The following is a 26,790-nucleotide window of genomic DNA, read 5'->3' as shown; positions in this document are numbered from 1 at the left end:
TCATCAGCTTGGACCAGGAGAAGGCTTTTGATAGGATATCGCACACCTACATGATGGACATGCTGTCCAAAATGGGGTTTGGGGAGGGAATCTGCAATTAGATCAAACTACTCCACACAAACATCAGTAGCGCAGTCTCAATCAATGGGTGGGAATCAGAATGTTTCCTGATCCAATCTGGAGTCAGACAGGGCTGTCCTCTCTCTCCTGTCTTGTTTGTTTGCTGTTTAGAACATTTTGCTGTGTCCATTAGGAAGGATGTGGGCATAAGAGGGGTGACAATCCTAGGCAGCGGAGGCACTCAGGTAAAAACCTCCCTGTACATGGACGATGTCGCCGTCTTCTGTTCGGGTCCACTGTCTGTTCGCAGACTGATGAGCATCTGAGACCAGTTCGAACTGGCCTCGGGAGCCAAAGTCAACCACGGCAAGAGTGAGGCCATGTTCTTTGGGAACTGGGCCGACCGTTCCTTTGTCCCCTTCCCCGTCATGTCTGACTACCTGAAGGTGCTGGGGATATGGTTCGGAAGGGCGGGGACGTGCACCAAAAGCTGGAAGGAGCAGGTAGCCAGGGTACACCATAAACTGAGCATGTGGGAGCAGCCATCTCTCTCCATTGTGGGTAAGAACCTGGTGATCAGGTGCGAGGCGCTCATGTTGTTGCTGTATGTGGCGCAGGTCTAGCCCATACCCCACTCCTGCATTGTGGCGGTCACCCGAGCCATTTTCCACTTTATCTGGAGATCTAAAATGGTTCAGAGGAACACGATGTTCAAACCTCTGGATAAGGGCGGGAAAAATGTACCCAACGTCTCCCTCATCCTGATTACCTTCTTCGTGTGCGTTTGCATCAAGCTGTGCGTACAGCCGCAGTACGCAAACACCAAGTGTCACTACATGCTGAGGTTCTATCTGTCCCCGGTGTTGCGAAAGATGGGCCTGGTCACATTGCCACAGAACGTTCCATCCAGTTGGACTGTGCCGTACCACCTGTCCTTCGTGGGAAAGTTTCTGCGGGAAAACACCTTTGACCAGCAATCCATCAGGCAGTGGTCTGCACGGAATGTCCTCAAGGCCCTACGGGAAAAGGAGATGGTGGATCCGGTCGGATGGTTCCCCAAAGTTATTTGGCAGAGCGCCTCATCACCAGAACTTTCAAACAAGCACCAAGACGTAGCTTGGCTGGTGGTGAGAAGGACCCTCCCCGTCAGATCCTTCCTGCTTGCCAGGAGTCCTGCCCCCTCCACACACTGCCCTCGAGGTGGCTGCGGTGGGAAAGAGACAGTTGCCCACCTCCTTCAGGAATATGTCTTGGCAAAGCAGGTGTGGAAAGAGATGCAGTGGTTTTTGTCACAGTTCATCCCAAACAACTCTGTAACACAGGAGTCTGCCCTATGGGCTGTTCCCAGAGACGCACACCGAGATAAACATCAACTGCTACTGGAGGACCGTCAATTCGGTGAAAGATGCTCTTTGGTCTGCCCAAAACTTGCTGGTCTTCCAGCGCAAAGAGTTGTCCACAACCTAGTGTTCCAGACTGGCACATTCCAAGGTCCAGGACTAGGTGCTGAGGGATGCACAAAAGCTTTGGGCAGCTGCTGCAAAGGCTCAGTGGGGAAAGACCACTGTGTAAGGTCCTCCCACCAAAGTGAACTGAGGGGCTGGACCCATGGGAAACCCTTCAGGCTGTTTACACCAAATATGGTTTTGCTGTAAAATGTACATGGCAGGTAAAATGGAATGGAAGGGTTGTGAGGCATCTCATTCCTGTATTGAAGAAAACTGATTTCCTTTGCACTTTTTGGAATATCAACTTGGTGCTGTTTTGAACTGCTTTGTAATGTTTTTTTTTACAGATTTTTATGAATAAATTATATTTTGGGGAAAAAAACCCACTGCAGATCCAGTCTAGCGGCCAGCAATGGTGCTACCGAGCCACTCTTGGTGAAAGACATTGAAGTCCTCACCAAGAGTACATTCTGGTGTTCAGCATGGGGGAGTACTGATTCATCAGCTGAACAGGGGCAGTAGGTAGCAATCAGCAGGAGGTTTCCTTGCCCATGTTTGACCTGATGCCATGAGACACTGTTGAGGACTTCTAGTGTGACACCCTCCCAACTCTATACCACTATGCCGCTACCTTTGCTGGGTCTGTCAGGATGGTGATGGTGGTGTCTGGGACATTTGTCTGTAAGAAAAGACTTTACCAGATCGACAGGGCTAGGTTTGCCACTGTCATTTCTGGTGCCTAGGTTAATGCCAGATAGCCTGGTTGTATTCTTCCTTATTGACTTTGTAGTAGTTGGCAAGCCACTCAGTTGTAAGAGTCAACCACATTGGTTCTGGTGTAGGCTAGACCAAGCAATGACAGCAGATTTCCTTCCCTAAAGGGGATTAGTGAAGAGGGGTCTTTAAGGATTTGAACCCATGTCCCCAGAGCAATACCCTGGGTTTACTGGGTTATTGGCCCCGTGATAATACCACTGCACCACCACCCTGAGTGAGTGGACAAGGTAAATAGAGTTGAGGCCACAATCAGATCAGCTATGATCTTATCAAATGGCAGAGCGGGCTCATGGGGCTACTCCTGTTCCTAATTCATATGTTCACATGTAAGTTTATGTAACATTCAGCATTGAACTCTAAGCCTTGTGTTGTACCACCTCTAAGGCCAATATATCTTTTCTGAGGTTCAGTGCCTATAACTGAACGCAGTACTCCAGATAAGGTCTGACCAAGGTATAAATGGAGCAATAAAAGCAAAATACTGCAGATGCTGGAAATCTGAAATAAAAACAGAAAGTGCTGGAAATACTCAGCAGGTCTGACGAAAGGTCATCGACCTGAAACGTTAACTCTGTTTCTTTTTCCACAGATGCTGCCAGATCTGCTGAGTGCTGTTTTTATTATAAATTGAAGCAACACGCATGGCAGGGACTGAAAACAGTGGCTTTGGTCTTTCCAATATTTAGTTGGAGGAAATTTCCATTCACCTATTGGACAAGCAGTGTGACAATTAAGAAAATGGAGGAGTCCAGAAAGATGGTGAGTGAGGTGGAACTGGAAGCAGTCAGGGTACATATGTGTTTTCAGATAATGTCACCGAGGGGCAGCATGTAGATGAGATACTACCTGACTTGCTGACTGGTTCCAACAATTATTGTTTTAATTCCTAAACCAGTTTTTGTTATATATATACTGCAAAGTTCCACGAGGAAAAACAGGAGGATGAAGAAGAGGAACTGATGGACTCAATATATTGAATACACTCCAGGGACAGCGCTGTGTGCGGAGTAGCAGTTTTATGAACCTGTACCTGATTGGCTGCAGCCTCGGCTTCTTTCAAACCAGCCAATTGAGAAATTGCTTTGAATCGAATGAACCAATAGGAGCGCAGCAAAGCGGGAACTTTAAATAGCCGGAGCAGCGACCTCTTTCACACTACTGTTGGGTCGGGTGTGTAGACGCTGTGAGCACAAGGCTTTCTGTTGGTATTTTATTTTTCTTGATTACAAGCACTCTGATATAGTAAGTTTATCTAAGCTATTGTATAGCAGTAATAGAATTTCTGAATAGTTACAACTTTAGCGAAAGAATTCTAAGTGGAGTCCCATTCAAACGTGGCGTGCGTGTAAATCTTTGTCTGATTGTAACTTCCGCAAGTACGTAAAACTTGGGTCATTTTTCACTTTGAGCTGTTCACTATTTGACTAAGTAGCTCTTTTAAGCGTTGAAACTTTAATGGTTGCTAATGTAAATTGGATGCAGAAGTTTCCCTTTAACAAAATGTTTTATCCTATATTTGTAAAGCACATTTTTTGAAATACTTTTTAAAAAAAATCTGCCCCGACCGTTGAAACACGTTCAATGTATCGAACTCTGTCTATTTCGTTACGTAGAGTTGATTTTGATTGAGTTACTTGAAGGTGGAAGATGTCAACCACACCCAACGAGAACGCTTACCCCCGCCTGACGAAATTTAAGAACAAGGGGAAAGACGCCAACGTGAGTTGTGATTTTTTATGGAAGTTGTAGTAGTTTCCAAGATGTCCATAAGTGGCCTAATTGGTACCGTTTTGTTTAAAGGAATTGAGACGCAGGAGAATCGAAACCAATGTTGAACTGCGGAAAGCCAAAAAGGATGATCAGCTGTTTAAAAGGAGGAATGTGAGCAGTTTTCCTGATGAAAATGTATCTCCCCTTCAGGAAAAGAATAATATCCAGGTACCATATATTTGAATGCAATCGTACTAAATTTGTGAATTAATGATTTTGCTATCGATTGCTGACTATTTGTTTAAAATCAGGTGCATATGAATTTGGAAGAAATAATCCAAGGCATCCAGAGCAGTTATTTAGAAACTCAACTCCAAGCGACTCAGGCTGCTAGGTAAGAGTGGGTTGACCGTGTCTTGCTAGCGTTGTTGGGAATTTGAAGGCTTTTAAATTTTGATATCGTTTTGTAAAGTTAATGCAGAGCCGAGAGCTTTTTTTAAAAAAAGAATGCAAATTTGAGGATAATGTCCCAAGCATCATCCAATAGATATAATTGGCCATTGTGTTCTAGAAATTTGTTTCCAATCTGTCGGACTGTTCTAGAATGGGTGCACTTTCTCTCATCTGCTACTATTGAGTAACATTACTTCATCTGAAAGTACTAAATAGCAAGGTGCTAAAGTTGAAGCTAAATGACTTTCAGTGGTGACTGGTCCAAGTGGTTATTTAAGACTAAGCAATGAGATTATTTAGTGATTCTCTTTTGAAGGAAAGTGGCATCATTGAATCCTGTCCTGATGCCTATGCATGTATTTAGGATCCAGTAAAATTGGTAAGGCTGTGTTTATTGACCATTTCTCCATATAATATGGAAACATAGAAAATAGGAGTAGGCCATTTGGCCCTTTGAGCCTGCTCTGCCATTCATTATGATCATGGCTGATCATGCAACTCAGTAACCTGTTCCTGCTCCTCCTCCTTTCTTCCCCCCCCCCCCCCCCACATCCTTTTTGATCCCTTTTGCCCCAAGCACTATACCATCTAACTCCTTAAACATGCATTGTTTTGGCCTCAACTGCTTTGTGGTAGTGAATTCCACAGGCTCTTCACTGGGTGAAGAAATTTCTCCCCATCTCAGTCCTGAAAGTTTTATGCTGTATCCTTAGACTATGACCCCTGGTTCTGGACTCCCACCATAGGGTAGATGCAGAAAGGATGTTAGCACTGACAATGACCCCTCAAACCTATAAGCTTCTATCAAGCAGCACTTGGCTCAGCAATAACCTGCTCACTGCTCAGTTTGGGTTCTGCCAGGGCCACTCAGCTCCTGACTTCCATTACAGCCTTGGTCCAAACATGAACAAGAGCTGAATTCCAGAGGTGTGATTCCTTTTGATGTCAAGGCAGCAATTAATAGTATGGCATCAAAGAACCCAAGCAAAACTGGAGTCAATGGGAATTGGGGAAATCTCTCAAGTGGTTTAGTTTAGATACAGCACTGAAACAGGCCCTTTGGCCCACTGAGTCTGTGCTGACCATCAACCACCCATTTATACTAATCCTACACTAATTCCATATTCCTACCACATCCCCACCTGTCCCTGTATTTCCCTACCACCTACCTATACTAGGGGCAATTGCTAATGGCCAATTTACTGATCAACCTGCAAGTCTTTGGCATGTGGGAGGAAACTGGAGCACCTGGAGGAAACTCACGCAGGCACAGGGAGAACTTGCAAACTCCACACAGGCAGTACCCAGAATTGAACCTGGGTTGCTGGAGCTGTGAGGCTGTGGTGCTAACCACTGTGCCAATGCGCTGCCCTCGTCACACCTAGCACAAAAAGATGGTTGTGGTTGTTGGTCAATCATCTCAGTCCCAGGACATGACTGCAGGAGTTTCTTGGGGTATTGTCTTAGGCCCAACCATCTTCAGCTACTTCATCAATGACCTTCCCTCCATTATAAGGTCAGTAGTGAGAATGTTTACTGAACAGTGTTCAGCACCATTTGTGACTCCTCAGATAATCTGGACAACATCCAGGTGTGTGCTGATAAATGGCAAGTAACATTTGTGCAATGAAAGTGCCAGGCAATGATTATCTCTCCTTGATGTTCAATGGCATTACCATTGCTAAATCTGCCATTATCAACATCCTGGGGTTACCATTGACTAGAAACTGGACTGGACCAGCCATATAAATGCTGTGGCTACAAGAGCAAGTTGGAGGCTGGGAATTTTGCAGTGTGTAACACTCTCCTCCCTGTCTACCATCTACAAGGTACAAGACAGGAGTGTGATTGAGTACACTCCACTTGCATGGATGGGTGCAGCTCCAACAACACTAGAAGCTCCACACCATCCACAAATGTGCAGTCCACTTGATTGAGACCCCATCTGCCACCTTCAACATTTACTCCCTTTGCCACTGATGCACAGTGGCAGCAGTGTGTACCATCTACAAGATGCACTGCAGCAACTCACCAAGGCTCCTTCCAGACCTGCAAACTCTCCTAACTAGAAGGACAAGGGCAGCATATGCATGGCAACACTACCTGCAAGTTCCCCCTCCAAGCCACACAGTATCCTGACTTAGAACTATATCGCTGTTTCTTCACTGTTGCTGTATCAAAATCCTGGAACTCCCTAACTGCACTGTGGGTGTACCTATGCTCCAAGGACTGCAGTGGTTCAAGAAAGCAGCTCACTACCACCTTCAAGGACAATTGGGCATGGGCAATAAATGTTGGCCTAGCCAGTGATGCCCATTGAATGAATTGAAGAAAAACTTGTGTAAGGTCACAGTACATCTTCCCTAAAACATGAGTTGCATTCCCACAAACATCCATTTACTCATGATGTTTCCATGAAGATGGAAAACATACCCATGCAGTCACATTTCCATTAATAACTTGTTGACTAATCTTGTAGCCTTCTGAAAAGTTGTATTTGATTTCCTCAATACCATTTTATGTACCACATACACTAAACAAATATAGTTGGCTATTTCTAATTAACTCCATTAATTTTAACCTGGTACAACACCAGCTGTCCCCAGATGCCTGTCAGAGCTGATAAAAAATTTCAGACTGGGGTGACAGCTGGTCAGAGGGGTTACCTGGAGACTAGTAGTGCTCTTGGTCAGCTTGCTGCTGACATGATTCAGTTCTCAGTAATTGAAGCTCTGCACTTTCAACTGAACCACAAATGGATGGGATGTAGTGCCCATACAGTGCCACTATTCCCCTGATCAATGTACTTGGAACACAGGAAAAGGAGTAGGCCCACAAGTCAGTTGCTCCATTCAATAAGATCATGGCTGATCTGTATCTAACTCCATCCAATATTTCATTCAGTATAAGCTGAGACAGGCTATTGGGCAGACTGGTTAGAACTGAACTGGAGAATGAATCTGTCCATACCAATACTCCTTTCTAGGAAGAATCTCATCTGTAATGAAATCTGCCCCCTTCCTTCACATGCACACCCAAGGCTGACCAATTGCAACAATGCAACTCGAGTGAGTTAATACGACAATGGGGATAAATCCTGGGATACTTCTGATTTTCACAATTCAGAAATTTGTTTGGGTTTGTTGCTTCGTGTTTCCCAGCTAGAGAATTGCTGATTCTACTGTTCTAGTTTCTCCCAGAATTGCAGCTCATATTTTACATATTCCTAACTCCTTAAGTGACATTTAGCAGTACTATTGACAGTTAATTGTCAGCATAGTAATGTCTTGGGTCTTCAAAATTGTTTTCTTTTTCCCTCCTAGGAAACTACTGTCTAGAGAGAAACATCCTCCCATAGACAAAATCATTCAGGCTGGGCTCATCCCCAAATTTGTAGGATTCCTTGGGAACTTTGACTGTAGTCCAATCCAATTTGAAGCTGCATGGGCCCTCACCAACATAGCTTCTGGAACCTCCAATCAGACTAAGGCAGTTGTTGATGGTGGTGCTATTCCAGCATTCATCAATCTGCTAGCTTCTCCACATCCCCACATCAGTGAACAAGCAGTGTGGGCTTTAGGAAACATTGCAGGTAACTGTCAAGTCATTACTATATCAAAGGCAGAAGGATTGTTCGTAGAGATGTTCAATGACTGAAATGTGCAGCTTGTAATTTAGCTGTCATAACTGGCCATTAAGAACTAGAAGAAATTACTTCTTGGAACTGGATGGTGGGAGCAGGAGAAAATCTGTCAGGATTTACTCTTGATCCTTGTTGTTTTGCTGCACCACCCTGTCTTCTGATACCTCTGTTCCCTCAACACATGAATGGCTACTTGGAAGAGTAATTAGTGTACTCCATTACCAAGTCATAAAATTAAGATTGTTTAAGTTTCAACTAGTGTGGCAGTGTTTTAATTGACCTCCATTATGGCACATAAGGAAGCCATTTGTCAGAGTCCATGCCAGCTCCCTGTAGAGCGATCCAATCCATCTCATTCCCCTGCTCTCCCTGCAAGTTATTTCCCTTCAAGTGCTCATCCCATTTTATTTGAAGTCAATCATTGTCTCTGCTTTCACCACCACTCATAGGCAGAGAGTTCCAGATCATTACCACTCTACATTTAAACAAAACAATCTTTCCCCTTTTTCCCAAAACCTTAAATCTGTGTCCCCTAGTCCTTGTACCATTAGCTAATGGAGCAGCTTTTTTGTTGCCTTATCTAAGCCTGTCATAATCTTGTACACCTATCAAAACTCCCTTCAATCTCTTGTTCTGAGAACAATCCCCAGCTTCACCAACCTAACAGTGTGGCTAAGATCCCTTATCCCAGAACCATTCTGGTAAATATCCTCTGCAGTGCCTCAAGGACCCTCACATCTTTCCTAAATTAGTGATCAGAACTGCATACAATACTCTAGTTGTGGCCTAACCAGAGCTTTAAAAGGTTCAGCATAAATTCCCTGCTTTTGTAGTCTATAGCTATATTTATGTTTTGATAACTACTGTCCTACCAACTTCAAAGATCTATCATCATGAGCCCCCAGGTCCTATCCCTGCACATTCTTTACAATTGTGCCATTATATCTGTATAGCATCTCTATTCCTTATGCAAAAATGCATCACCTCACATTTGGAAACTTAGTCATTCTGTCTTTTTGAAATGCCAAAATTTCCTGCCCTATAATTACTCAGTTGAGCCTCTCATTTTGGAAATGGCAATTTCAGTCCTCCAGCATCCATCTACTCAGTTGAACCCTGAAATGTAATTTATAGGGCCTTAATTTGTTTCCATTTCCCTTGAGCCTTGTAATTGTCCATGGTGCAGTAGTCCTCTATTGTATAGTAACTTTTCTTGAAATTGGACTTGCACAAACAATTTCATTGCAAATGTTTACAATGTAATTAAGTTGTCCCTCCAAGGGACGCAACTGAATGTTGGCACAGTCAAAGCATTGCAACTTGTTTCAGCTTTGTACACTTGATCATCATTTATATGAAAAATGAACTGGCCTTTGTTTCAGGTGATGGATCACACTACAGAGACTTGGTTATCAAATGTGGAGCTCTTGACCCATTACTTGCATTATTGGCTGTTCCTGAATTCTCTGCATTATCGGTGAGTTGGAGTAGCATGCCTACTAAAATGGTTGAGGTGTCTCTGGATTCATGTCAAGTAGTCATAGCAATATTGTTAATTACAGCTTCTAAATTTGGATCATAGACTAATGAAATATACTGTGTCCACTATTTTTGAAAATAACAGGTTTGCTTAGCCCATAAATGCATTTGTTAATGTCTTGCATTTTGTATTCATTCTTGGGATGTGGCCAGCACTTACTGCTCATCCCTAATTGCCCTTGAAGGTGCTGGTGAGCTACCTTCTTGAACTATTGCAGTCCATGTGGTGTAGGTACACTTGCAATTCTGTTCCAGGATGTTGTTCCAGTGGCAGTGAAAGAAGAGCAACATATTTCTTTCTATCTCATTCCAGTCTAGCTATCTGCGAAATGTAACTTGGACGTTGTCCAATCTCTGCCGTAACAAGAGCCCATCTCCGCCAATAGAAGCAGTAAAGCAGATTCTGCCAGCCCTTGTACGCCTTCTAAACCACGATGACAAAGAAGTTCTAGCAGATGCATGCTGGGCTATCTCTTATCTAACAGATGGTTCCAATGACCGCATTGACGTGGTGGTGTGTACTGGGGTTGTGCCACGCTTGGTGCAGCTGTTGGCATCATGTGAACTATCAATAATGGTAAGTTCAATTTTTAAATGAGAAATTTAACTGGTGTGCTGACAATTACTGGTGACACAATTCAGATCAATATCTATTCAGAAATATTTAAACTTAATCAGAATATGCTAGAAAGCTTCAGTTATTTGAGTGATCAGATCAGTGTTTACAGAAGAGCTACAGTTCTAACTGACCTGATAGCTATTCAAGACTGCCTGAGCTGTATGCCTGAATATGCATTGTAGCACTTGCAGCATTTTAAACCTAGTTCGATTGAGTTGCTGGCTGCATGGATTTAATTGCTGACTAAGTACAAACTCTTGCACATCCTGCTGAAGTGCATCTGATATGAATTCAGCATTTCTCAGCCAAATGGATCATGAATGGGCAGGTGGCAAGTGACTCTTGAGCTGATCATGGTGTCATAGCTGCTTGTGGGAAATATCCAGTGGTCATTTCTGATAGCCTACTGTAGTTTAAGTTTAAGGGATGGACGTTTTACTGAGTTGACACCATTTTTCCTACTTTGTATAGAATCTGGCAGTCCTTTTACATTTTTGTTTCAAAAGCCAATCCCACTGAATAAGTGACTTGCCCAATTGAGTGTTAATGCTGCTTGATTGTAAATTTAACTGCACATTTTAGTTATATCATGGACTTTTCAGTAACATGTCCAACTTGTCTAAAGCCCATTCGGTGAATACCTTGCTGACACTGAAGGAATGGGTCTTGGGACTGCAGAGACACTTGTATAATTGCCAGTGTTGGATATATCCTGATATGTCCTGGAAGTAAACTCAATATTTGAACAACCTGATTTATCCCAGAAAGGAAGTTTGTATTTGGATATACTGAACCAGGTCTTGGGCTAAAGCTTTCATGGAAGAATTATGTACTGGTGATTCACTTATTTACTAACTTGTTTTTTTTTTTTTAATTTCTAATTGTTTCAGACTCCTGGACTCAGGGCAGTGGGCAATATAGTGACTGGTACAGATGATCAGACACAAGTAGTGATTGACTCTGGTGTGTTGAACTTCTTTAGTGCTCTGCTTGTTCACTCAAAGAGCAATGTCCAAAAGGAAGCTGCCTGGACAATCTCTAACATTACAGCTGGGAAGCCAGAACAAATCCAAGCCATTATTGATAATGGACTAGTTCCACCCCTCATTCAATTGCTTAAAAAGGTGAGTAATGTAAATCATCTGTAGTCTCAGCTAATGTGGTCATTGTTTAGACTAAACTGGCTGGGAACTAACCTCTAGCAGTTCAGAAGTTATTGCTGAGACCTTGGAAATAGAATGTTTACTATATTTGAGCAAATTGGCATAGGATAAAGATCAGTTGAAAGAAGTGGGTTTTGATTAATGAGGCACTGGGAAAAGGGGGGGGGGGGGGGGCGGGAGCTGGCGGGTGGTGCAGTTGCTGTACCATTGGGATTTCCTTCACCTGAACAGTTCTGGGCTGAAGTGCTGGGACCAGTGTCCTGGTGAAATGTATAACTAGGGCTGTAGAGGGCTTTAAACTAAATAGTGGGGGCAAGGGGTCAAGTGAGGGGAAATTTAAAGTTGACAAAGGACAAGGCACTAGTGCAGGGTGTTATGACTGAGGTGGGAGTAATGCATTGTCAATTCAGTCCCATTACTCCACAGGTCACAGCATATTAGTTTCCCAGCTACTGGAAATTAGGCAATTAAATACTTTAACCCCCAGAATAAAACACCAAACTAGGTACCTTTAACAAACTATTAATGGATTAAATCTTAAACCCTCATGTGTGCACACATACGTTCAATCAATGGTTAACTAGTTTTAAAATGTTTTATGTTAGAGCTGTTTCTTAAAATTAAATAGCTGGGTTGTAAGTCCTGGTGGTTACAATCCCAGTTTGGTGAGTTGTCCCAGAGTCAAACAGTCCAATGCCACTAAGTCTAGGCAAATTTGAACAATCTGTAATGGATTCATGGTACATTGGCTGCAGCAGACATCACAGATCTTTCAACAAGGAGTATAGCAACAAAGAACAAAGAAAATTACAGCACAGGAACAGGCCCTTTGGCCCTCCAAGCCTGAACCGATCCAGATCCTTTATCTAAACATGTCGCCTATTTTCTGAGGGTCTGTATCTCTTTGCTTCCTGCCCATTCATGTATCTGTCTAGATACATCTTAGATGCTATTGTGCCTGCGTCTACCACCTCTGCTGGCAATGTGTTCCAGGCACCCACCACCCTCTGCATAAAGAACTTTCCACACATATTCTCCCCCCCCCCACTAAACTTTTCCCCTCACTTTGAACTCATGACTCCTAGTAATTGAATCCCCGACTCGGGGGGTGGGGGGGAAAGCTCCTTGCTATCCACCCTGTCTATACCCCTCATGATTTTGTACACCTCAATCAGGTCCCCCCTCAACCTCTGTCTTTCTAATGAAAATAATCCTAATCTACTCAACCTCTCTTCATAGCTAGCGCCCTCCATACCAGGCAACATCCTGGTGAACCTCCTCTGCACCCTCTCCAAAGCAGCCACATCCTTTTGGTAATGTGGAGACCAGAACTGCACGCAGTATTCCAAATGTGGCCGAACCAAAGTCCTATACAACTGTAACATGACCTGCCAACGCTTGTACTCGATACCCCGTCTGATGAAGGAAAGCATGCCATATGCTGCCTTGACCACTCTATTGACCTGCGTTGCCACCTTCAGGGAACAATGGACCTGAACACCCAAATCTCTCTGTACATCAATTTTCCCCAGGACTTTTCCATTTACTGTATAGTTCACTCTTGAATTGGATCTTCCAAAATGCATCACCTCACATTTGCCCTGATTGAACTCCATCTGCCATTTCTCTGCCCAACTCTCCAATCTATCTATATTCTGCTGTATTCTCTAACAGTCCCCTTCACTATCTGCTACTCCACCAATCTTAGTGTCGTCTGCAAACTTACTAATCAGACCACCTATACTTTCCTCCAAATCATTTATGTATGTCACAAACAACAGTGGTCCCAGCACAGATCCCTGTGGAACACCACTGGTCACACGTCTCCATTTTGAGAAACTCCCTTCCACCGCTACTCTGTCTCCTGTTGCCCAGCCAGTTCTTTATCCATCTAGCTAGTACACCCTGGACCTCATGTGACTTCACTTTCTCCATCAACCTACCTTGGGGAACCTTATCAAACACCTTACTGAAGTCCATGTATATGACATCTACAGCCCTTTCCTCATCAATCAACTTTGTCACTTCCTCAAAGAATTCTATTAAGTTGGTAAGACATGACCTTCCCTGCACAAAACCATGTTGCCTATCACTGATATTCCCATTTGGAAGAAAATGGGCTTAGATCCTATCCCTCAGTATCTTTTCCAGCAGCTTCCCTACCACTGACGTCAGGCTCACCGGTCTATAATTACCTGGATTATCCCTGCTACCCTTCTTAAACAAGGGGACTACATTAGCAATTCTCCAGTCCTCTGGGACCTCACCTGTGTTTAAGGATGCTGCAAAGATATCTGTTAAGGCCCCAGCTATTTCCCCTCTTGCTTCCTTCAGAAACCTGGGATAGATCCCATCTGGACCTGGGGACTTGTCCACCTTAATTCCTTTGAGAATACCCAACACTTCCTCCCTCCTTATGCTGACTTGACCTAGAGTAATCAAACATCTGTCATGTCCCTCTTCAGTGAATACTGATGCAAAGTACTTGTTTAGAATCTCACCCATTTTCTGACTCCATGTATAACTTTCCTCCTTTGTCCTTGAGTGGGCCAATCCTTTCTCTAGTTACCCTCTTGCTCCTTATATATGAATAAAAGGCTTTGGCATTTTCCTTAACCCTGTTTGCTAAAGATATTTCATGACCCCTTTTAGCCCTCTTAATTCCTCGTTTCAGATTGGTCCTACATTCCTGATATTCTTTCAAAGCTTCGTCTTTCTTCAGCCTCCTGGACCTTATGTATGCTTCCTTTTTCCTCTTAGCTAGTCTCTCAATTTCACCTGTCATCCATGGTTCCCTAATCTTGCCATTTCTATCTCATTTTCACAGGAACATGTCTCCTGCACATTAATCAACCTCTTTAAAAGCCTCCCACATATCAAATGTGGATTTACCTTCAAACAGCTGCTCCCAATCTACATTCCCCAGCTCCTGCCGAATTTTGGTATAGTTGGCCTTCCCCCAATTTAGCACTCTTCCTTTAGGACCACTCTCGTCTTTGTCCATGAGTATTCTAAAACTTACGGAATTGTAATCACTATTCCCAAAGTAGTCCCCTACTGAAACTTCAACCACCTGGCCGGGCTCATTCCCCAACACCAGGTCCAGTATGGCCCCTTCCCAAGTTGGACTATTTACATACTGCTCTAGAAAACCCTCCTGGATGCTCCTTACAAATTCTGCTCCATCTAGACCTCTAACACTAAGTGAATCCCAGTCAATGTTGGGAAAATTAAAATCTCCTATCACCACCACCCTGTTGCTCCTACATCTTTCCATAATCTGTTTACATATTTGTACCTCTATCTCACGCTTGCTGTTGAGACCTGTAGTACAGCCCCAACATTGTTACTGCACCCTTCCTATTTGAGTTCTGCCCATATTGCCTCACTGCTCGAGTCCTCCCAAAGTGCCCTCCTTCAGCACAGCTGTGATATCCTCTTTGACAGGTCTATTTGGATTTTTAATTAGCAGTCTATCAGTAGAAACTAAATTCCAGAACTCTCAAACTCAAGGCAACAAAGTCACTTCTGAGACTGGAAGTAAAAAGGAATTTGCTACCTCCAACAATGCAACTATTCCTTTTTCAGGGGTTTTTGCCTCTTTAGGTGAAACACTGCCTGTAGGCCAAAGTAGATTTTTCTACTGAGCATACTTTGCTGGTGTTGAGATCAAACTGGTTCTAGCCAATCCTTACACAGTCAAACTGATACAATATGGCATTTAACCACTCTTGTTGTTGCCTTGGGAAACAGCTGCAGCTCATACTTGCCCAGAGAAAAAAACAGTCTTAAAGTTTTGGTTTTGGTTTCCTGGATAATTGGGGCTCTTTCTGGGGTAGGTGGGACCTCTACAAACAGGATGGTCTTCACCTGAACCAGAGGGGTACCAATATACTGGGGGGGAGATTTGCCAGTGCTCTTTGGGGGGGGTTTAAACTAATTCAGTGGGGGAATGGGAACCTAATTTGTAGTTCCAGTGTACAGGATGTTGAGAGTAGTGAGGTCAGGGATAAGGTTACAGGGACGCAAGAGGGCACTGGCAAGCAAAAACTTGGTTTAAAGTGTGTCTACTTCAACGCCAGGAGCATCTGGAATAAGGTGGGTGAGCTTGCAGCATGGGTTGGTACCTGGGATCTCTATGTTGTGGCCATTTTGGAGACATGGGTAGAGCAGGGGCAGGAATGGATGTTGCAGGTTCTGGGATTTGGATGGTTCAGTAAGAACAGAAGATGGTAAAAGAGGGGGGGGGGTGTGGCATTGTTAAACAAGGAGAGTATTCCAGCGGCAGAAAGGACGTTTGAGGACTCATCTACTGAGGTAGTATGGGCCGAGGTTAGAAACAGGAGAGGAGAGGTCACCCTGTTGGGAGTTTTCTATAGACCTCTGAATAGTTCCAGAGATGTAGAGGAAAGGATAGCGAAGATGACTCTCGACAGGAGCGAGAGTAACAAGGTAGTTGTTATGGGGGACTTTAACTTTCCAAATATTGACTGGAAATACTATAGTTTGAGTACTTTAGATGGGTCAGTTTTTGTCCAGTGTGCAGGAGGGTTTTCTGACACAGTATGTAGACAGGCCAACCAGGGGCGATGCCACATTGGATTTGGTATTAGGTAATGAACCCAGCCAGGTGTTCGATTTAGATGTAGGTGAGCACTTTGGTGATAGTGATCACAATTCGGTTAGGTTTACCTTAGCGATGGGCAGGGACAGGTATATACCGCAGGGCAAGAATTATAGCTGGGGGAAAGGAAATTATGATGCGATTAGGCAAGATTTAGGATGCGTAGGATGGGGAAGGAAACTGCAGGGGATGGGCACAATCGAAATGTGGAGCTTATTCAAGGAGCAGCTACTGCGTGTCCTTGATAAGTATGTACCTGTCAGGCAGGGAGGAAGTTGTCGAGCGAGGGAGCCGTAGTTTACTAAAGAAGTTGAAGCGCTTGTCAAGAGGAAGAAGAAGGCTTATGTTAGGATGAGATGTGAAGGCTCAGTTAGGGCGCTTGAGTTACAAGCTAGCCAGGAAAGAGCTAAAGGGAGAGCTAAGAGCGAGGAGAGGACACGAGAAGTCATTGGCGGATTCCGTGTTGTTTCAGTCGCTGTGAGGCAACTATGGCGTGACCTCTCCATGGCGCATGCCTGGGCAAATTTATGGAGGTTGAGAGTTGCCCAGTCGTCAAAACCCCCCTCTCGGCCTTTCTGGTGGGGTCCAAAGGAGTGCAGGACACGACGTTTGGCACCAGTATGGCTGCAGGAACTGCCGGAAACATGCCAAAGGTGACACATGACCGCCTACGGGGTTCCGCTCCGGATTTTCTGTTAGGGTTTACTCCCTTAGCCTTGGTCTCTCCCGAGACGCCCACAAGGCAGTGGGGTTGTTGGGGCCCCTACACAGGTGTAGGATGGTGCCGGTGGGAGGAGGGGATGCAAGGGGGAGGGGTAGAGGGAGGGGGGGGGGGTGCAGGGGAAGGGGGTGCGGGGTGAAGATGGTGCGAGGGGGGGGCGGGCTGGGACGGGGTTGTGAGGGGGCGGATAGGATCAAGGAAAACCCTAAGGCTTTCTATAGGTATATCAGGAATAAAAGAATGACTAGAGTTGGATTAGGGCCAATCAAGGATAGTAGTGGGAAGTTGTGTGGGATCAGAGGAGATAGGGGAAGCGTTAAATGAATATTTTTTGTCAGTATTTACAGTAGAGAATGAAAATGTTGTCGAGAATACTGAGATGCAGACTACTAGGCTAGATGGGATTGAGGTTCACAAGGAGGAGGTGTTAGCAATTTTCACACTTTGCAAAATTGCTAAGTCCCCTGGGCCAGATGGGCTTTATCCTAGGATTCTCTGGGAAGCCAGGGAGGAGATTGCAGAGCCTTTGTCCTTTATCTTTGTCGTCATTGTCGACAGGGATAGTGCTGGAAGGCTGGAGGATAGCAAATGTTGTCCCCTTGTTCAAGAAGGAGTAGAGACAGCCCTGGTAATTATAGACCTGTGAGCCTTACTTCGGTTGTGGGTAAAATGTTGGAAAAGGTTATAAGAGACAGGATTTATAATCATCTTAAAATGAATAAGTTCATTAGCGATAGTCAGCACGGTTTTGTGAAGGGTAGGTCGTGCCTCACAAACCTTATTGAGTTTTTCGAGAAGGTGACCAAACAGGTGGATGAGGGTAAAGCAGTGCATGTGGTGTATATGGATTTCAGTAAGGTGTTTGATAAGGTTCCCCACGGTAGGCTATTGCAGAAAATACAGAAGTATGAGATTGAAGGTGATTTAGAGCTTTGGATCAGAAATTGGCTAGCTGAAAAGACAGAGGGTGGTGGTTGATGGCAAATGTTCATCCTGGAGTTTAGTTACTAGTGGTGTACCGCAAGGATCTGTTTTGGGGCCACTGCTGTTTGTCATTTTTATAAATGACCTGGATGAGGGTGTAGAAGGGTGGGTTAGTAAATTTGCGGATGACACGAAGGTCGGTGGAGTTGTGGATAGTGCCGAAGGATGTTGTAGGGTACAGAGGGACGTAGATAGGCTGCAGAACTGGGCTGAGAGATGGCAAATGGAGTTTAATGCGGATGTGTGAGGTGATTCACTTTGGAAGGAGTAACAGGAATGCAGAGTACTAGGCTAATGGGAAGATTCGTGGTAGTGTAGATGAACAGAGAGATCATGGTGTCCAGGTACATAACCTGGGTGGCAACTTTCAGGGATTTAATAGGGTTAAGAAGGCATATGGTGTTAGCTTTTATTAGTAAGGGATCGAGTTTCGGAGCCACGAGGTCATGCTGCAGCTGTACAAAACTCTGGTGCGGCCGCACCTGGAGTATTGCGTGCAGTTCTGGTCACCGCATTATAGGAAGGATGTGGAAGCTTTGGAAAGGGTGCAGAGGAGATTTACTAGGATGTTGCCTGGTATGGAGGGAAGGTCTTACGAGGAAAGGCTGAGGGACTTGAGGTTTTCGTTGGAGAGAAGGAGGAGGAGAGGTGACTTAATAGAGACATATAAGATAATCAGAGGGTTAGATAGGGGGGATAGTGAGAGTCTTTTTCCCTGGATGGTGATGACAAACATGAGGGGACATAGCTTTAAGTTGAGGGGTGATAAATATAGGACAGATGTTAGAGGTAGTTTCTTTACGCAGAGAGTAGTAGGGGCGTGGAACGCCCTGCCTGCAACAGTAGTAGACTCGCCAACTTTAAGGGCATTTAAGTGGTCATTGGATAGACATATGGATGAAAATGGAATAGTGTAAGTCAGATGGTTTCACAGGTTGGCGCAACATGAAGGGCCTGTACTGTGCTGTAATGTTCTGTTCTAAAGGTACATTGACCCTGACCAGGGTAGCTATATGGGTAATGATCAAAGGGACAGTACAAATAAGGTCAGGTAAAAGATAATAAATGGTTTTGTCTAAATGCACACAGCATTTATAATAAGATGGATGAATTGATAGCACAAATAAAAATAGAGATGATGGCCATTACAGAAATGTGATTGCAAGGTGAGCAAGGCTGGGAACTTAATATTTAAAGGATTTGACATTTCAGAAGGATAGGAAGAAAAGAACAGTAGGTGGGGTAGGTCTTTTAATAAAATATATCAGTGCAATAATGAAATGATCTCTGTTCTAAGATTAAAATGTAGAATCCCCTAATAGTAGCTACACTGTACAACAGCATAAATCAAATAGTGGGGGCTTGTAGGAAAGGTACTGCAATAATGGGTGAGGGTGTAGAAGGGTGGGTTAGTAAATTTGCGGATGACACGAAGGTCGGTGGAGTTGTGGATAGTGCCGAAGGATGTTGTAGGGTACAGAGGGACGTAGATAGGCTTCAGAGCTGGGCTGAGATGGCAAATGGAGTTTAATGCGGATGTGTGTGAGGTGATTCACTTTGGAAGGAGTAACAGGAATGCAGAGTACTAGGCTAATGGGAAGATTTGTGGTAGTGTAGATGAGCAGAGAGATCTTGGTGTCCAGGTACATATCTTCCAGATTGGATGAATCAAATTGGTGAAAGTAGCTTGGAGGATGGTGTATTTGAACAATGTTCTGAAACCAACCTGGGAGCGGGCACTTTAGATTTAGTCATGTGTCATTGTAAGATTGATCAATCTTACAGTAACAGATCCTCTAGGTAAGGATCGTAACATAGAATTTCACATTCAGTTTGAGAAATTTAGGTCTTCCCCTTGCAATTATCATTTAAGATAATGACAGTCTGCTAAAGTGGACTGGGAAAATGGATTACAAGGCAAGACCATAGAGAAGCAGTGGGAGATATTTCATAACTCAAATCTTTCATTTGAGACTGAGGATACATCATCCATGGCTGGTTAAGGATGGTATCAAATTGAAAAAGGTATACAATGCTACAAAGATTGGGAACATTTTAGAAACTAGCAAAGGATGGCAAAAAAATAAGAGAAGTTAGTATGAAACTAGCAAGAAATACAAACAAAAAGCTTCTACAAATATATAAAAAGGAAGAGTAGCTGAAGTGTTCATCCCTTTAGAGCATGAGACTGGAATTAATGGGGAAACCAGGAAATGCAGAGACTTTGAACAAGTATTTTGTAGATGTCACAGAAGACAGTGTCCCAGGAATAGTAAATTGAAGCAAGAGGGAGGAACTTGAAATGATCACTTGGGGGGGAAAAAGTATGAGGAAAACTAATGGGACTAAAGGCTGACAAGTCTCCTGGACCTGATGGCCTGCATTCTAGGGCCTTAAAAGTGGATGCAATTGTTATCTTCCAAAATTTCCTAGATTCTGGAAAGGTCCCAGTGGATTGGAAACCTACTAATGTAATGCCCCTAGTCAAGAAAGGAGGGAGACAAAGTGGGGAAACTATAGGCCAGGTAGCCTAACATGTCATTGGGAAAATGCTGGAATCCATGAAGTAGTGGCAGGACATTTAGAAAATATAATGCAATTGGGCAGAGTCAAGTTTTATAAAAGGGAAATAGTGTTAACAAATTTTATTAGAGCTCTTTGAGGATGTAACCAGCAGGGTGGATAAAGGGGGAACCAGTAGATGTCTGTCTGGATTTCCAAAAGGCATTTGAGAAGGTGCCACATATTAAAGGTTACTACACTAGATAAGAATTCATGGTGTTGGTGTAGTAATTAGCCTAGATAAAAGATTGGCTGAAGTCAGGATAATTGGGGCATAGTCAAGTTTGAAAATAGCAACTAGAGTGCTACAGGGATCTGTGCTGGGGCCTCAACTATTTACAATCTACATTTAATAATTTGGATGAAATTTGCAGACTATACAAAGATGGGAAAGAAAGCCAGCTGTGAGGACACTGCAGAGATATGGATTAGTTGAGAGTAGGTAAAAATTGGCAGATTAAGTATAATGTGGGAAAATGAGGTTTGGCAGGAAGAATAGAAAAGCAGAATATTGAAATGGAGAGACTGCAGAATGCTGCAGTACAGGGGGATCTGATTTATCCTTTACATAATCTCCTAGTTGGCATGCAGGTACAGCAGGGAATTAGGAAGGCAAATAGAATGTTTGCATTTATTGCAAGGGGGATGGAGTATAAAAGCAGGGAAGTCCTGACATGACTACTGGTGTTGAGACAGCACCGAGTACTATGCAGTTCCCCTCCTTGCTTAAGGAGGGATAAACTTGCATTAGGAGCAGTTCAGAGAAGGTTCACTAAGCTGATGAAGGGGTTGTCTTGTGAGGAAAAGTTGAGCAGGTTGGGCCTATACTCCAGAGTTTGGAAAAATGAGGTGATTAAGATTCTGAGGGGAACCTCCAACATCTACCCTGTCAAGACTCGTCAATTTGAGGGGTCTTGACAGGGTAGATGCTGAGGATGTTCCCCCTCAGAATCTAGATTCTCAGGGCATAGATTCAAAATAAGGGTCACCCATTTAGAATGGATGAAGAGGAATTTCTTAGGGCTGTTTAATCTTTGGAATTCTTTTCCCTAAAGAGCAGTGGAGGGTGTCCTTGAATATATTAAAGGCCAAGTTAATTTTTATTTACAAGGGAGTCAAAGGTTATGGGGGTGGCCTTGATCTTATTGAATGGCAGAGGAGGCTCGAGGAGCAAAATGTCCTGCTCCTGTGGTAAGATCTCTATATAGCTATCCTTTAAACTTGAATACAACTAAATTATCTAAGCATGCTCTCTGCAAGACACAATTTTCAGTTTTGCCACTAGGCATTCTTGGGTTCTGTCATCTCACTCCCTTAAGTGAACCTTTAACTCTAGGATCCAAAATGCACATTTTTACCTAAATTTAAATGATATTAGAGTAGTAAAAATGAAGTTGTTGCATTGTCCTCTACAAGAATCAAATGGCACTTGACTAGAATGCAGTCAGATTAATTTCAATATGAATTGACTGGCAAATTGTTAATTATGCCTTTATACAGCTGTTCTCAACATGGGCTCACCACCTCTAGACCAACCCCTGGCACTAGTTGGTTTAGATTTTGAAAATGCACAGCTTTTAAAATTTGTGTGCCTGGGTAACCCCTCTGAACTTCTAGTGAGTTCTAGATACTTTAGCAAAAACTGATGCTAGAGGAACAGTGATTAGAGTGGGTAATTCAGCACACTTGATTTCAGCCTTGTAGGTGATCAATAACTTGATTGTCAGGAGCTAATCCTCAACTTTAGGACAACATTTCAGCCTCCTCCTGTAGAGGACTGATGTCAGTGACAAATGGTGGGTAACTTTGCATGAGTAAACAATTACTATTGTAACAAATCAGACCAACCACAGCAGCATGATCAACAGCACCATAAGCTCTCCTACAATTCACATCTGTTAACAAAAAGCTGCTTTACTGGATTAGGTACTGGGTATCAGCTGTGGCTCTGGGTAGCACTCTAGTTTAAAGTTCAAGCCCAACTGCAGAGACTTGTGCATATAATCTTCTAGCCTACATTTCAGTGCTGTATTGAGGGAATCTTGTAACTAAGATATGCTGTATTTTGAATAAGATATTAAATTAAGGTCCCATCTCCTCAGATGGACAAAGGATTCAGTTGCCAAACTATTCATGTCACTACTGAGGCTACTGTGTATCTTAGATGCATTGCCTTTCTATATTACCCAGCATTTATCAACTTGTAGAACTTATTCATAACTTTATTTCACAGGGTGACTTTAAATCTCAGAAAGAAGCTGTCTGGGCTGTGACAAACTATACCAGTGGTGGTACCATTCATCAAATAATCTACCTTGTTCAATCTGGTGTTGTTGAGCCATTATTGGCTCTGCTATCAGTCAAAGACTGCAAGACCATCCAAGTCATTTTAGATGCTATTACAAATATATTCCTGGTAAGATTTACTGTTCATAGCATGTTATACTGTAACAGCCACTGGGTGGAACTGTGCTAATGGAGTCAAATGTGCTAACTGGTCAGTTTTTCAGCTGTAATTCCCTTTTTTGTTTTTTGTCCATCTTTATCTTGGGTACTCAACAGTTTTAGTGGAGTAGCATGGGGAAACAAGAACTGGCAATTTGTAATTTCTTAGCCAGGGAAATGAAGCTACAATACCACAATGTAATGCTGAATAAAGTTTGCTATTAGTGCATTAATGTGTTCATGCAAAATTCTTGCAAGTTAAGCTGTTTTTGGATCATAGTACTAAAAGGACTTGATGTAATTGATTTAGTACATTTAATTTTTAAATGTAATTGGTTTATTTTTAAATGCACTAAATCAACCACATTTGAAACATCAGTACTCGACTAGTTTAATAACCTGGAAGGAACCAAAGGCAAAATGGAATTTTGAATGAACTCTTGTAGATATGGCCTGATCTTGTGAAAGATTTCTGCAAATGCAAGGAAGTCTTTGCTACAGTGACATTTATATAATTAGCTTAATCTTGTCAATATACAGTAGAATCTTTCTTGATAAAATAAGCTTCACTGATAGCTGGTACTTTAGAGATTAAAATATGTCCCTTTTGACCTGATTTATTGATTTCTGCAAGTGCTTATCTAGTTGGACCAGATGTCAAAACTGGATTGTAATTCAGCAACTTGAATGAGTATTCTCAAACTAATCAGCCAATCCCAAAATTAGAACTTTTGGAAAAGGTTGCAATGCAATATTAATACTGCAGTCAAATTGTACCTCCAAGCCTAGTTTTCAGATGGCTGTATTTGTTTACTCCAGACTGCAGAAAAAGTTAATGAAACAGAAAAGCTTTGTCTAATGATAGAAGAATGTGGAGGTTTGGACAAAATTGAAGCTCTCCAATCCCATGAAAATGAACTGGTGTACAAAGCTTCCCTGAACCTGATAGAAAAATACTTCTCAGAAGAGGTAAGTGAAAGTAATTCAAAGTTGTAGGGTCTGGATTTCAATCTATTTTGTTTTAGTGGCAAATTGCAATCTTGTGTTGAAACTTGAGTGGTAAAGAAATAAAATGAAATGAGAAGCTTTGATATTTAGTTTCCTGAGTCCTCACTGTTGAAGTCCACTGATTTTACTTCCTATTCTGAGTTTTGCCAAGCTTGAAATAAGGAAACTAGGGTCCCTAATAGAGTATATAAACTCTTTAGTCCTACATGGTTGATTTTTCCTCTGCTGTCTTGTACATGTTGGAAAGGTTTCCCACAATCTCAGCCATAGACACATGAATCTGCATGGGATGAGGTTGGAACAATGAAAACTAATCCTGATCCAAGTAGTTTTTTTTTCTACCAAGGTTATGCCATTACCAAATCACATGGTGGCAATGAAAGTCTTTGGAAACTGCTGTTTAATAGAGAATAAAAATTGTTTCATATGGATTTTGACTTTAAAATCTAATATGCAAAGAGGCAACTTCAGTATAAAATTGAGGTCTTAAATGCAGCTGTGGTATCTTGATGGAACAATCAATTTTTCTGTACAAGATAATCTAGCATTGTTTATGCTCTTCATAGGTTGAGGAAGACCAGAATGTTGTGCCAGATGCTACTGATGAAGCTTTTACATTTCATACTGACAACCCTGCTGTAACCTTTGACTTTTGAATGCATCCCTTCAAACATCTGAACATGCCATCTATGTTCTGTTTAGTCATTTCCTTTTTTCCTTGTGACTGTCAAATTTAGTCTAGCATGTCACACTTGTACTTGACTATTTACTTCTATGTACATTTGTATAAAAATTTAATCTGTCCTTTTTGTAATTGCATAGAATGTAAATACTTTTTAAGAACTCTTTTTTTTTTTGTTATCTTTTGCCATCTTAAATGGTTTGAGTGCATGGACACCTTTTGTTAATACTTGTCTTTTTAGTTTCAAATAATCAATAAAGTCCTGAAATTATGGTTTTTGTTCCTATTACCTCAGCTACACTGGGCAAGTGCAACCAAGAATTGGTAGTTTTTCATACTGTTTTCAGTGCTGTAACTTGCATGATGTGATGGGAGCTTGGAAATTAAGCCAAAGCACCAACATGAGTAATGCATTTTTTTGAATCCAGTCTCATTTGTGAGGCAACTGTTCTCTCTATTTAGAGGCAGTGGACTGAGGGTTAACCTGCAGTATGAACCTTGAATGTTTTAGATTTCCAGTCCTGCCCAAAAAAACACTCCCTCCACCCCATTTTCTCAAGAGAAAGCAAAACTTTCAGTAGTGGTTTTGCAGATGCTACCACTCATTGAGTTGGAAAGTTTGGGTTCAATGAACCTTCAGCCTTTCCCTTCTATACTAAGCAATATCTTCCACCCCTTTCCACTTCATTATTGAACAGCTAATTGAGTAGATTCTGAACATATCAAAACAGATGAAACTGGAAATACTGACCACATCTAAGTATTGGGTGGGAAGAAATGTCAATTGACACTTCAGCTGTAAGATCCTTAATATCTCAACTTGTTCTGGTTGGAGTTTGGAAAATAATTGGACCTTGACCCTTGAAGTTAGCAGAATGGCAGATTGCTGTCTGATTCAACTGAATGCAGTGAAGTGAGTATGTTTTGGAGAGGAAATGGAAAATAGGGTAAATAACCACTTTTTTAGTCCAAGGACCTAAACAAATCTCTGCTTGTGTAAAAGTGTGATTAAATAAACTTAGGCAGCCCATTTTTAAAGGAAGTTGGTTTGTTTGCCTACATTTAAAGGCACTATGTTGGATTTCAGTGGGCAAATACTAAAGAGCTGTCAAAGTACTGCATTCCAAACCAATGACTGAATATCCTACCTAATTTTGTAAGTGATTCCTGGCACTGCAGCAGCCTACTGACATCATCCGAGCACTCCAAGCTGCACTGAGATGCTGTGCATGCACAACCTCTGACTTGCATTGCCAGGATACATGCACAGAAAAACACTTTCTCTTCTCCCCACCCTCCCCACTTACTCCCCACTGCTCGCTCCTCACTTTTACCCCCACCCCCAGGCCACTTGCTCGCTGCTGCTTTTTCTCTTTTTTTTTTTTTTTTTTTTTTTTTCCCCCCCCCCCCCCCCTTCCAGATGCCAGTTCTAGGCACGCTTTGCTTCTTTGTGCGGAGTGGCCACGAGGGGTGATGGGGCAATGTAGGAGTGCGTGGCCAAGAGGAAGTGCTGTGGCCTAGTGCTGGTGTCTGGAAGGGGGAGCGAGTGGCCAGAGAGCAGGATGGTGCTGAAACCTCACTGAATTAGAGTGTGCAGCACTGTCAGATGCTGTCCTTCTGATGAGACTTAACCGTGTAATGTTCTGTGTATCAAACATGTCCATTGTGTCAAGTTGTTTTTGTGATAAATTGAGCAGCACCATCTCTAATCCTGGCAGTGGCCTGAACATCACAGATAGTGACATTTAAGTGGATGAGCCTGTATGCTCTATTATAGTGCCACCTCGTGGTTACATTGTCAGCAAATGCAGCCATTTTGTAATGGTAGAATGCACTGTTCCTAGTTTATTTCTGGGCATCCACCACACTGTCAGATGGGGCTACTATGAATTTTGAATTGACAAACAGTTTAATTGGTAGGGTAAAATGAACTAATTGGTGTTTTGATTCTGATCTGTTCTGACCTTTAGCCTCCTGCGCTATTCTAAATGATATCATTCTCTTGGAAATTCTGCAGCCGTTTGGGAAATTGACTTAGTGACTCTGTACCATCACTTATTTTTTTTTTACAGGTACTGGCAATCCATAAGGGTCTGTAGAAGGTGGATTTACAGCCCAGTTGGGTACACTAAGTCTGCTTGTGGAATGTTGACCTGACTTTCTTTGACTACTGATCAACTGTTTTGCATTCCCAATATTACCTTTTACTGTATTCCATTTTTTCCTTTAACGATTTTCCTGTTTCTTGCATTTATGCTGGAGACATCCTCCTTTTTTACTTGTACCTCTTCCTAGCTTTTGAATGGAATCCATTTGAGCATTCATCTATTATCTTGCTTCCTTTTTCTGGTT

At 42.7% G+C, this 26,790-nt stretch overlaps 1 protein-coding gene across 4 annotated transcripts; it reads left to right on the top strand.

Moving 5' to 3' along the window:
- Positions 1-3,411: 3,411 nt before the first annotated feature.
- On the top strand, positions 3,412-24,682 carry kpna2 (karyopherin alpha 2 (RAG cohort 1, importin alpha 1)). 4 transcript variants are annotated; one of them, XM_068058477.1, is made up of 11 exons: positions 3,412-3,486; positions 3,899-4,004; positions 4,086-4,223; positions 4,307-4,389; positions 7,772-8,040; positions 9,474-9,568; positions 9,944-10,207; positions 11,140-11,373; positions 22,537-22,719; positions 23,568-23,717; positions 24,323-24,682. In XM_068058477.1, the coding sequence occupies exons 2-11, from the start codon at positions 3,933-3,935 to the stop codon at positions 24,410-24,412; spliced, it is 1,578 nt and encodes a 525-aa protein (XP_067914578.1). In that variant the 5' UTR covers positions 3,412-3,486; positions 3,899-3,932; the 3' UTR covers positions 24,413-24,682. The 4 variants fall into 4 exon arrangements, with proteins under 4 accessions (XP_067914578.1, XP_067914577.1, XP_067914576.1 ...); XM_068058476.1 differs by having other exon boundaries at positions 3,413-3,490; XM_068058475.1 differs by having other exon boundaries at positions 3,420-3,527.
- The last annotated feature ends 2,108 nt before the right edge of the window (positions 24,683-26,790 follow it).

Source organism: Heterodontus francisci, chromosome 26 (genome assembly GCF_036365525.1).
Source record: "Heterodontus francisci isolate sHetFra1 chromosome 26, sHetFra1.hap1, whole genome shotgun sequence".
Classification (NCBI taxonomy): domain Eukaryota; kingdom Metazoa; phylum Chordata; class Chondrichthyes; order Heterodontiformes; family Heterodontidae; genus Heterodontus; species Heterodontus francisci.
This window is presented reverse-complemented; position numbering and strand designations above follow the sequence as displayed.

Excerpts from the sequence above, each read along its gene's own strand:
- kpna2 (XM_068058477.1), top strand. The coding sequence starts at position 3,933 with ATGTCAACCACACCCAACGAGAACGCTTACCCCCGCCTGACGAAATTT. Across the intron at positions 4,005-4,085 it reads ACAAGGGGAAAGACGCCAAC|GAATTGAGACGCAGGAGAAT; the intron begins GTGAGTTGTGAT and ends TTTTGTTTAAAG. Across the intron at positions 23,718-24,322 it reads AAAAATACTTCTCAGAAGAG|GTTGAGGAAGACCAGAATGT; the intron begins GTAAGTGAAAGT and ends TGCTCTTCATAG.